Genomic DNA, 12,704 nt, shown 5'->3' with positions numbered 1-12,704 from the left:
ATTAGTATTAAATTTTGATTTTTCAAGTTAATGATTATATTATGTGACAATAAAAATGCAAAAAAATCAGAGTCCTCTACTTATTCCATGAAAAAGTACAAAATAATTCATAGAAACTGTGCAGAATGAAAAATAGTCACTTTCACTTTGCAACTTTTTCTCTTGTTTAAATTTACTAAACTTAACCAAGAAATTTTTACCCCCAAGTACACATTTTTAGCACCTCGATTTATCACTAGAAGTCTAGTGATAGAAAAGTGAACCAAAAATATGAATCATTCCCTCTCTTTTTCATACCTATTTTTCACTTTTTACATATGCATCATGATTATTTCTTATTTTCTTCTTTTTACTATCCTTTTATACAAGGTCATAAGCCATAAAATATTAATATTTATTGGGTGTTTCCTAAGACAGTCGTCTTACTATGCCTTTTCATGCATGATCTCTTTTCTGTCTTCAGAAAAACTTGGTAAGCAAAGTAATAATATAATAATAGAATGACAGTTTTTCAGAGAGGGAAATGGAAATAATCTTAGAGAGCTTAGATTACATAACCCAGAAGGCAAACTGGTTAAGTGGTAGACCTGTTATTTAAACTCATGTCTCTGATGCTAAAACCTTGCTTTTAACCACTCTATCACTGTGACACTGAGTTCAGGAGAAGGTCCTACTATAAAGGCACTGACTGTTGTGTATCCAGCACTATATACTATTTCCACTAGATTATAATGCCATGTTCAAAACACAAGAGAGTTACAACTAGAAGAAATGACATCAGGAAAGTATATTTATCAATGGACCTCCTATTAAAACACACACACACAGACACATCTTCAGTATCTAAGGACTAGAGTAATAAATGTTTATTACTAATGTCATTGATATTGTGGATAATTTTTACTAGGATATATTAATGGTATTATTGTTATGGGAAAGTTTACAGTTAACAGATGTTTTCTTCATATAGTAATGTCATATGAATTTTCACTTTTCTGTCAAATAGAAGGTGGCCATTATTATCCTCACTTTTCTGTAGGGCTGTGCAGTTTTATTGTAGGGACAGAGCTAGGAAACATTCAAAATAGAACTCAAGTGTGTATATATCATACACATAAACTTAATGTACTTTCTATTATGTCCTGTTGGAAGAAAAAGAGAAAGGAATGCAAATTCCAGACATGTAAAGAGCAATGTATGTGTTTTGGGTTTGGATTTCCTAAAATTAATCCTCACATTCTTCTCATTTCTTTTTTTTTGTAAAGTGAAGTTAGTAAAGAAATATTACTTATTATGAAATTATTTAAAAAAGAACTTGAGATTCTTATGGATTTTTATGTATAAACTATAATAGTTTCTTTTGGGGGATTTCAAAATTATACTGAACAGGATATTAAATATTGCTTAATTAACGTATACATAGATTTCAGTTTGTCTTGTAGATGTATACTTTACATGATGCCTTATACCCATGGCTAAGGAAAAGCTTTCACAAAATCAGTGTTTCATCCCCTACTTGGAAATAAGCGAATCTCTATGCTTTATTTATATTAGATAATATGAATATAAATATTTATATTATAAAATAATAATATGGTTTTGTGACTTGAGTTATAAGTGATATTAGATAAATATAGTATTTTTAGTGTTTGGTTTGGCAAGATTATTACTTCCACATATTTGTAGGATATCAAACTATCACTCATAGGGATTTATGACTAGAAAGAGGAACTGAAAGATACTTCAAATACATTTAAGATTATGGTTAAACTCTGCAAACAAGTGTCTAAATACAACTGAACTAGCATATTTTCATTGTTGGTACAAAGTACATATATACTACTAAATACATATTGATATTCTTGTTGGTAGTAGATACTACTTAAGAGTTGATGTGTTTTACTTCCACAGAAGTGAATTTTCAGTATATTATCAAGTAGGTGAGAATAGAGTTAAAACTTTATGAAAATGTCCATTATTGTTAAATCATGGTATTAAAAACTTTTAATGCTTGCAAGTTAAGTTCTGATAGATAAAATATGGTTTCTAAAACTGTTTGATCTCAATTCTTTTATAATGAAGAGATGAAGATTTTTTGGATATCCTTCTGATATAGCACTGTTTTGAAACATGTGGATTAGTATTTGAATATTTGGTTGAAATTAAGTGTGAGAGAATTTCATAGCTTGCCACTGGGAATTGTATGTAAAGCATTGACTGAGCCTTTATAATTTATATTCACTTTTAAAGGATTTTATTGGATCTACTTCCTGACGTTACTTAAATTGGTAATTTAAATTCTATTACTTTAAAAGCCAACAACACATGCATGTTATAACTGAAGTTCAAGCTTCCATCCCTAGCAGGGAAATGGAGTTAACAGATTCATGAATGCTGCTCTTAAGTACAGTAGTATTCAGGAAATTGTTCATTTGCATGTGCATGTTTTTAGAAAGTAAGACTTCCTGCTTTGATCAGTGTTGCATTTCATATGACTTCCTAGTATGAAAAGCAACAATTTTCAAACAGTAAGCATTTGCTTATTGAAGGCTTAATATCAAAGACAAGCATCTTACTTTAAAAATCAGATTTAGTCATAAAAGAGTAAGTCATAATAGACTTTGTGAGTTTATTCATTGTTTTTCCCTCCTATGGAAAATAGCCTGTTTTAAGTTTGAGTTGTAATTCTACACTATATTTGTGAAACATTAATATTTACAACATATTTTCACTCAGAATCCTTAGAACACTTCTTGAAATATGTTTTAATATTTGAGTCAGAAAAGCATTTTATATAGTGAATAATGAAGGCATGAATTAAAAAGTGATTTTTTGTTTTCTTCTGGGGCATATGAAAGAATTTTAAAAATTCACATATTATAAAATTCATACCAGTGCTACCTTTAGAAAGAGCAATAATTTAAAAACCTTTGAAAACGTTATTAACTCTAAAGCTAAAATAATTATAATTATTTAAATTGAGTGTAAAATACTTGTAATAGATTTAGAAAAATCCATTACATGGATTTTATTTGAATAAAGTTATAAAATGTTTGTTTTTATATGTTTCAAACAACAGTATGCTAGTAATACCATAAATAACTATGATAAGTAAACAGTTATGCATAAAATTAAATATTTTCACAAAAAATTATACTAGAGGATACAGATATTTTATCTGATTCATATGTAAGTTCAACAAAACATAGATTTTAATATTTTTAGTAATGGAAAATTAGAATCAAAGACTGATTTTGCTGTTTCTGTAAAAACTCTCATGAGTAGAAATGTAACTATGCCAATATATTAGCAAATAAATACTATTTCAACTTCAGGCCATGTTTATTTCTGAAGTACCTAATTATCAATATCCATTTCCTTTAAAGTCTCAAATATCTATCAGTGTAGAAGAGTGGGAAGACACCAAAGACTCCAAAGAACAAGGGCACCACCGCAGCAACCACCGCAACTCAACATCCAGCGACCAGTCGGATCATCCCTTGCTGCGGAGAAAAAGCATGCAGTGGGCCCGAAGACTGAGCAGGAAAGGCCCAAAACACTCTGGTAAAACAGCTGAAAAAATAACCCAGCAGCGACTGAACCTCTACAGGAGGTCAGAAAGACAAGAGCTTGCTGAACTTGTGAAAAATAGAATGAAACACTTGGGTCTTTCTACAGTGGGATATGGTATGCTCTTTAAAACTACTGTATATGTGGACTTGTGATTTCTTGCCATTAGTAATAATAGAGTTGGTTCTAATTTAGTAAAGAATTGCATTTTTTGCTTCACAGTTCAATTAATAGAAACTAGTGATACATCTAATCTCCTACAGAAATGATGATGATAAGATAAAATGCTAAAAATTTTCAGCCTTTGCTTAGTCTGCTAGGTACTGTGCTAAACCTATTACATGAATTATCTTAATTTCAATTTTCACAAAAACTCTGAGCCAGACCCTCTGTTTTCATGTTAGAAGTGAAGAACTTAAGTCAGGTAGCCTTCTAATTATCATCTTATTCTAGTGCCTGAGATAAAAATGAATTTGGGGCATTGGCAAGTAACTGATGATACTGGCCGTAGATGAACCAATACGTTCCTATAAAATTTGTTTAGTTTATGTGGTTCAGAATCAAAGTCTTCAAAAACTTCAATTTGAAGCTCAAGTAGTGCTTTATCTCATATAGTCCAGATCTGTCTTAATAATTGTTCATTTCCTATATTGATCCATAATTACCATATAGACACAGCTTAAATAAATAATGCAAAGACACATTCAAAATATATCATTTATCACACTGAATTTTACTTGAAAAAGATATTGAGTCCATTCAAAGGCAAACTAAATGATAAACAAGGTGTTTTGTTTTATATATAGAAATATGTAACTTGGATAAACCAAGACCTCAGATAGTGTTAGTATCATGCAAGTTAAGAATCAAATAGAAGGCATTCCATATTTACCCCATTCTCACGTTTATTATTGAAATCTCAACATGAGGCACTGTTCATAGGAAGAAATTTTAGTCGTTGAATTAGAGTTTAAGAGAAGTTGCCTCTGTTTCTTTCTTGAGTAAGGAAAAAACCCACATACTAACTTAGCATTACTCTGCAGGAACAGCTACATGCTGTGTGCACTCCAGGAACTATGCTAGGTGCTTTATGTGTATTTTCTCATTACTCTTTATAACCCTGATTTGAAAGGTATCTCGTTTTACTCTTGAGAAGCTTGACTTTCAGAAGTTAAAGACTTTGCTCAAAGACATACAGTTAAAATGTGTTGTAGGCAGGATTCCATATATAGTTGAAGTTCATAATTATATGACACTTAGATGTAGTCCAGATTCATCTGTGACAAGTAATTTTAATATAACTGCATTTAATATCTTACATTAAGAAGCAAATTAAAAGAAAAAAAGGATTGTCATTTTAGAAATTCACCTATTAGCTATCTGCCAATTAATTGGCCTTGAATGTGATTATATTCTTAAAGGATGATAATCCCTTGTATGGGGACTTTTGTTAGTTATTGTTCAGCTACTATTGCTCTTAATAAAAAGTCCTAGTGAATAGTTGCTTATCCAAGTTTCAGCTGTTTTTCCTGAACATTATGATGCCAGGCTGGTCCTGGAAGCATCATGGCAGGTAAGTTTGACTCTCAGAAACTCAAAAGTGCATAAGCTGATTGCATGTGAGAAACATCAGAAAATGTGTTGTCTTTGCTAATGAAATGTCTGTCAGTTATCTTGCATTTAGTTATTCTCTCTGGTTTATTTTCATCATAGTTTTTTAATTTGCACACTCGCAGAAAATAACAGATTCTGTGCACCTCGTTTTTATCTTTTCTCATTTCTTTCTGCCTCTCTCTCTTCATTCTAACATCCATCTGCCCATAGATCCATCAGTCCAGTCTAAAACCATGTATTGGATAGCTCTAATGGCATAGTAATTATGAAAACAGGATTTGAAACCTAATACATCATAGGCTTTTAGTATTTTCCATTTATTTCTAACTCACAATAATTCATCCACTCAGCCCCTTGCTGTTGGACTGCATTCTCAGTGCCAGGGTACTGGGAATAGAAAAATGACCTCCTCAGACAAGACCTTTGTATTTATAGAACTCATATTCTAGTGTCAGCCAATAGATTTGTTAAATTATTTAACCTCTCAGTTTATTTTCTTATCTGTGAAATGAAAACAATAATAATACCTATATCATAGATTTGTTATGAGAGACAATGAATCATAAAGTGCTTAGCCCAGAACTATCATTTGATTAGTACCATAGTTATACTGTGTGTCTCTTTGAGTATTGTACATATGTCTGTACTTGATACATAAGAAAATAAGAATTTTTTTTGCGCATTACCAAAAAAAAAAAAAAACCCACGACAAATTTTGCATCCTTAGGCATAAATAATGGATATTTTCTCCATTAAGGATGAATCATTTAAAGCAATTATTGTTTTGCATGTTGATTGATTTAATGACAAATCATACTCTGATTTTTTTTCTCAGATTTGGCTGCTCTGAAAGAATTAAACAGAGTACAATATTTACTTACTGGATAGATGATGTAAAGGAGAGGGGAAAAGAAGAGTCAAAGATGACTCTTGAGGGCTCTGGTATGAGCCACTGAGTGTATGATGGTGGCATTCACTAGCTTAGAAGAACACATATGGGTGAAGATAATTTATTTCTCTTGAGTGCCTGGAAGACTTCTAATGGGTGATACTCTGTATGAAGCTAAATTTCGATTGTGTGATGTGTACCTAGATTTGAGATGTGTACCTAGACTTGAGAGTCATCAGCATATATACATTTTAATTAAAGCCATAGGAATAGATGAAATAACTCCCAGGTAAAGGATTAGAGGGTGAATCAGGAGGTCAGCAGTTCAAGACCAGCCTGGCCATTTTGGTTTCTACTAAAAACACAGAAATTAGCTGGGTGTGGTGGCGGGTGCCTGTAATCCCAGCTACTCAGGAGGCTGAGGCATGAGAATCGTTTGAACCCGGAGGCAGAAGTTGCAGTGAGCTGAGATTTCACCACTGCACTCCAGACAGAGTGAGACTACGTCTCAAAAAAAAAAAATCACACTTTTCTGGAATGTTTAGGGAAAAGCATTAAAAACAAACAAATAAGAAACAAGAGGCTGAAGTGTCTAGAACTGAGCACAACAGCATGTTATCAATTGTTTATATTTTTTACCATAGCATTGACTCCTTCTGCCTTCTTAAGTTGTGGGGCCTGGGGTGATCCTAGGCACTTCAAGCTGGTTTTCTCCAGCCTTAAGCAGTTTTGCCTATTACCCCAATATGCTGAACAAAAGTCATTTTCTGTGTGTTCTGTGTGGTGAAAAAAATATTGAAAAGTTTGAACTAGAGAAACAGAAAAACCAAGAAAATAGAGAACGATTAGTAATGCCAAATTGTATTGAAGGTGTAGTGATAGGTCATCTGTGACTTTGCAGAGGACAGTATCAGTTGAATGGTATGTGTGCCCTTAAGCAGAAGGGAGGAGTCTCTCTTGGAGCTGTGAGCTGCACTGCCTGGGGTTAGGGGAGGGGCGACTCAAGCACTCCCTGGGCCATCCTGTCTGGTCTTCGATTCCAGCACAGCACCAGGACTTCCCCAGGAATTGCAGTCCTTATGGCCTAGACTTCCTTTCAAGTTTATTTAGAACCCCAGAGCACTTTGGCTTACAGTGACAAGACTTGCCAAAACTCAGGTTCTGACTGCTGGAATAGGCAGTTCTTCTCTGGCTAGAACTTGTCTAAGTGCTCCCTCTGTGGGCACTGGCTGAGTTCTGCCCAGTGTTGCTTACCAGGGCAGCACTGATTGCAATGCAGTCTCACAGTCACCGTGCTCTCCGTTCCCCAAGTGCACAGACTCTGCACTATGTGGCCACTGCCAAAAGATGGGGGAGGGTTGGTGCTGGAAATGCAAGACTGTCTTTCCTACCTCCTAGTGTCCCTTCCATTGGCATAAAGTTGAAAAGAGATGCTGTAATTGCTTACCTGATCTTTGGTTTTTATGAAAGTGTTTTTTGTGTGGGTGGATAGTTGTTCAATTTGGTGTTCTTGCAAAAAGTATTATCAGTGGAAGTTTCTATGTGGTCATCTTGCTTCATCTCCTCTGTGGAAAAACACTTTTTAAAAATGTTTTTTATGCAATAAAAAAAGAAAGCTAGAGTGTCTAAATGAGTCTCAAAGTAGATCCCTGCAATAACATGGATTCAACACAAAAACATATGCTGAGAGAAAAATAGAAACACATGTTATTACTCCTAGAAAACTGATGGCTTCTTGAAATTAGTGATTGCTAGAAGTTGGCATTGAGAGGAGAAAATTGACTACAAGGGGCATGAGAGATCTTTTTGGCATTATGAATATGTTTGACATCATAGTTATGGGAGTGGTTGCCAAACTATGCATTTGTCAAAACTCAGTGAATGTGTACTTGGGATTAGTTAATTTCTTATTTTGTTTTTACTCAACATGTCTATGTGATAATCAAAACAATCATGGTGATCCTAGAATAACTTCACTGATATGTTTAACATTGTATAGGAAGTTTACAGTAACTTATAGTAAACCTATAACTAGATTCCTGACACTAATTCTGAAGATCTGCATTATACAGTATGCAGCCATTCTAAGAAAATTGCTAAAAAGGTCTTTGAAGGCAAGAACTCTGCCTGTCTTGTTTATTGCTGTGTCCTCAGAATTAGAATGATCTGTGACTCAAATAATTACACTGATAAACATTACTGAACGATTTAATTGAAGAAAAAAATAATGAATATCATGTGATAAATTATAATTTTCAACTAATCATAAAAATGCCCTGTAAGTCAAATGAAAATACTGCAGGATAGTTGCCAAATTGGAAAACTTAGTATGTACTTATTTTTAAATTATTTAAGTAATATGTTTGATATAGCTTTCTTCAATCCTCAGCTATTACTTCAGGAGTAGTACCTTTACATTTAAATCAGTGGGGCCAATTATTAAAATAAAATTATATAGTAAATGTGCTATTAGTGTTTCCAAAATATTTTAGGTTTTCTCTAATGTCTTGAGTTTACATTTTCAAATTATCATTTAGATTCATCACTTTAAATTTTGAAGTACTTCACCTGAACACATATAAAACCTTTTATTTGGCATGCAATGAATATTCTATTTAAACATAAATGTACACTACATTCCTTACTTTGAAGACAATTTGTATAGTTTTGACCCCTATTATTTAATATAAAATAGCTGTCATTACAGTATTTTGAAAGAAACTAGCATTTATTGAGACCTTCCATTCACCAGGACACCCAGTAGCCTTGAAGATTGTGGTGGGGTAGGGGATGTGGGACAGTGGAGAACACATCTTGACAAAATGAAACAGGAGTTTGCACCATTGAAGAAATCATATATTTTTAGACTAATTGTTCATGTTTGCTTTCTTTTGAATTCCTTATCACGTTAAAAAATATAGCAAGATGGTTTTGGTCTTTCAATATTTATAAAACATAACATAGGTTTTTAAAAGAAAACCTATATTTCCTTTTAAACACAGGTAGGGTAATGACATAGGTTTTTAAGAAATACTGAATACTCCATCTGAAAGGAAAATTGAGTCTCAAGTAACTAGTTTTTCTGCAGGAAGCTCGTAAGTGACCGAGTGGCTCTTGGCAAGTTGAAATTAGCTTGTTCTGAAAATCTTTCTACTCATTTTGCTCATTGTTTCGTGTAATCTTGCATATACTTAATATTCATATGAAGAGAAATTAAGAGAGTTCAAATATTTCATTTCTTGAATTTTATCTTGCCTATAAAAATGATTAAAAATCTCTGAATGATAATAAAAATAATTTTAAATAGTGGTCAGTTAAATGAAATTATTCTTTTATTCTTATCTCTAAGCACCTTTCACACCCCAAAATATACTGGTCAGTTCAGTAATAATAGGCAAAATAGTTGTAATCATAAACATCATTTGGCACTAAACTGGAATACATGAACAAATTGAGTCAGTTTAAACCTGCCCCCACATAAGGTTTATTTTCCACAAAGGAATCAAAGTGATATATTTAATATAAAATTGGTTCATACCACCAGTCCTTTCCCTCGACCCTTACAGCTTTCAATGTTTTCTCATTGCACTTAGAATAAAATTCAAACTGCTGACCCTTTAAGAATCTGGTCCCAGCTTGCCTGTTCAACATCATCTCAAATTAATCTTCTCTTCTCTCACTTTAGTCCATTCCCTGGTGCCTGTTTTCTGCAATAGAAGCCAAGCCATCTCATGCTTTGCCATTTGCCCTTCTATTTGTTTGAAACACTCTTTTCCTATTTATGCATGACAACACCTACATATAGCAATATATATATGTAAAATTGTTTTTTGTAGCTTACTGCTTGATTTTTGCCTGCTACGATAATAATACATAACCTTTATGTTGCACTTGATAGCAATAAGGCACTAAGTACAAGAACTGTAAATCAATGTGAACATACTGATTTTAAATTATATTTATTATTTATTTATTAGAATTTAATTCTAACAACAACCTGCAGATTGCACTGTTACTATCCTCATATTTCAGGCGAGGATGCTGAGCACAGAGAGATTAAGAGAAATTAAAAAATTGACCTAAGAACTCAGAGTGAGCAATTGGCAGATCCAGAATTTCAATGCAAGTGGTCTGGTTTCAGAGCCTTTGTTCTTAACTGGGCCTCTAAATGGTATCTTTATATTATATAGAATGTTTCTCTGATTACCCATGATACGATGGATATGTGTATTCAGAAGTTATATTTGTATACTCGGGCTGCCATAACAAAATATCACAGACTGGATGATTTAAACACTAGAAATTTACTTTCTCGCAGTTCTGGAAGATGGAAGTCCAACATCAAGGTGCCCAAAGTTGGATTTCTTCTGAGTCCTCTCATTTTGCCTGACAGATGGCTGCCTTCTTTCTGTGTCCTCATACAGCCTTGTCTCTGTGTGCATTTACTCCTGGTATCTCTTCTTTTCCTTATGAGGACAGCAGTCCTATTGGATTAGGGTATAGCCCTATTGACCTCATTTAACCTTAATTATTTTTTGAGGCTCTATGTCCAAATACAGTCATCTTGGTGGTTAGCTTTTCAACACTGAAATTTGTTGGGGAACACACAATTCAGTCCATAATAGAAGTATTATTTAATGGTAACCTACACAGATACACATAATGGTTAAATTTCTGTCTTACAAAATTCTATTATCCTCTTTCAAATATCCTCTTAAAATACTTCAGCATGGGCCGGGCGTAGTGGCTCATGCCTTTAATCCTAGCACTTTGGGAGGCCGAGGAGGGCAGATCACAGGTCAGGTGTTCCAGACAAGTCTGACCAACATAGTGAAGTCTGTCTCCACCGAAAAATACAAAAATTAGCCAGGCGTGCCAGCACGCACCTGTAGTCCTAGCTTCTCGGGAGGCTGAGGCAGGAAAATCGCTTGAACCCAGGAGGCAGAGGTTGCAAGGAGCTGAGATTACACCACTGCACTCCAGCCTGGGTGACAGAGAGAGACTCCATCTCAAAAAAATAAAATAAAATAAAATTCAACATGAAAATTTAAAACAAAACAAAAACATGAAATTAAGGTGTGTGGAATAGGGCTCTTTATTCAATTATTTTGTAAGGACAATAGGAGTATGATTCTGTCTCTTCTGTCGCTTTTATAATGTGATCTATTTACACAAACTAATCTAAGCAAAATATTTACCATTTAAAGATTTTTGTTCAATGATTGTATATGCTAGTTAATATAGCAAAATAAGTTTCTTTGTAAATACTACTAGCAAGCTTTAAATTTTTCTCTATATAATTTATTTTAAAGTTTACAATATTTGAATATTGTTTTCAGTTTTTATGAGTAGTTTTATTAAAATAATTATATCACTGATGAAATAGTAATTTCAATGAAAATATATGTATTTTTTTATTTTGCTAATATCATATTTTGGTTATCAGGAACACAGTAAATATATTCACTGCAAATTCCCTTCATAGAATTTTTATTTGGTAAGAAATAGAATCTTGAATCTGTTGTTCATGAAGCTAATTTACCAAACAAAATATATTTTATTCAGTAAATATGGTATTCTTGGTGCAGAGCCAAATTTTAATTGATTTGTATCTTTGCCATGGTCAGTGATAATTATCATGATGGGATCTTAAAGATCCCATAAAACTACCACATTTTCACTTCCTGAGTTAAAGAATATCTAGAAAGTAACCATAGAGAATGACTCATGGAGACAAAATATACCACTGTGGCTAACAAAAACTATTGTTGAATGTGGTTTTGACGTGTAACTGCAATAGGCTCTTAGAAAATCTCACTTCTTAATTCTTAAACACAAAGTTGCAAAGAAGGAGGGGCAACCGCAAGCCTTCTCCACAAAGCAGCCTGTCAGAGAACAAGCAGGCAAAATGAACCCTTTAGCAAGGCACACATGAAAGAGAAAGAGAATAGCTTCAAAGTCAGCAACTTCTTTAAAACTAATTCTAAACGATGAGTAATTCATCCTCCCTAAGGAAACGTCAGTGAGGGATGAGGAAAGAAACTGGGAGAGATTATTTCTGATTGTGATGTTTTCTATGTCTTGATAAACCATATAGAATAGTTGAATTGAAAACATTAGCAAAACGTTTGCTCCAATACCTGTGGTCGTCGGATAATAAAAATCTTCAGTGGGATAAATAAGCAGTGTTACTTAAGCAGAAAAAATATTGGCACAAAAGTCACATCTACTGCTGGAAATTTCTCAGTTATCTACATAGTTTTTACATTTTTAATGGGCAAACAAAGTCACCAGTAGATTTTGGCTGGATTCTAGAACCAAAAATGAGTATATCCTGTTAGTAATCAGGAATAAAGGTGAGGTGTTGATACTGACTGAGAAGTTATCTGTTAAATTGTTTTTTCTCTTTCACAGTTCAATAATGCCATTGTTTATAAAAGAAATGGAGTTATATATAGTCAAATGAGATGGCAATTTTCTAGTCTATCTCTTACATTTTAGATTATTATACTTTTAGTCTCCAGAATGCACAATCAATCTCTGTACCTTTGCACAATGGTTGTAGAAATTTACACAAGGGGGCATTTCTTAAAAATCACTTATGAATCAAAATTTCTTTTCATATGGAGAA

General features: G+C 33.3%; 1 protein-coding gene across 3 annotated transcripts in view; it reads left to right on the top strand.

The window, feature by feature from the left end:
• KCNT2 (potassium sodium-activated channel subfamily T member 2) overlaps positions 1 to 12,704 on the top strand; it is a 390,893-nt gene that overhangs the window by 365,199 nt on the left and 12,990 nt on the right. For 2 of the 3 annotated variants that reach the window (XM_012444608.3, XM_012444609.3), the window contains one exon: positions 3,387 to 3,687. In XM_012444608.3, the coding sequence (XP_012300031.1) occupies positions 3,387 to 3,687 (301 nt within the window). The remainder of the gene's footprint in view (positions 1 to 3,386; positions 3,688 to 12,704) is intronic. The other variant, XM_012444610.3, reaches the window with a different exon arrangement.

The sequence above is a fragment of the Aotus nancymaae genome, unplaced genomic scaffold (assembly GCF_030222135.1).
Source record: "Aotus nancymaae isolate 86718 unplaced genomic scaffold, 86718_ANA_hifiasm-v0.15.2.pri h1tg000108l, whole genome shotgun sequence".
NCBI classification, from domain to species: Eukaryota; Metazoa; Chordata; class Mammalia; order Primates; family Aotidae; genus Aotus; species Aotus nancymaae.
The sequence above is the reverse complement of the archived record's forward strand: the minus strand, read 5'-3'. Positions and strand labels throughout refer to the sequence as shown.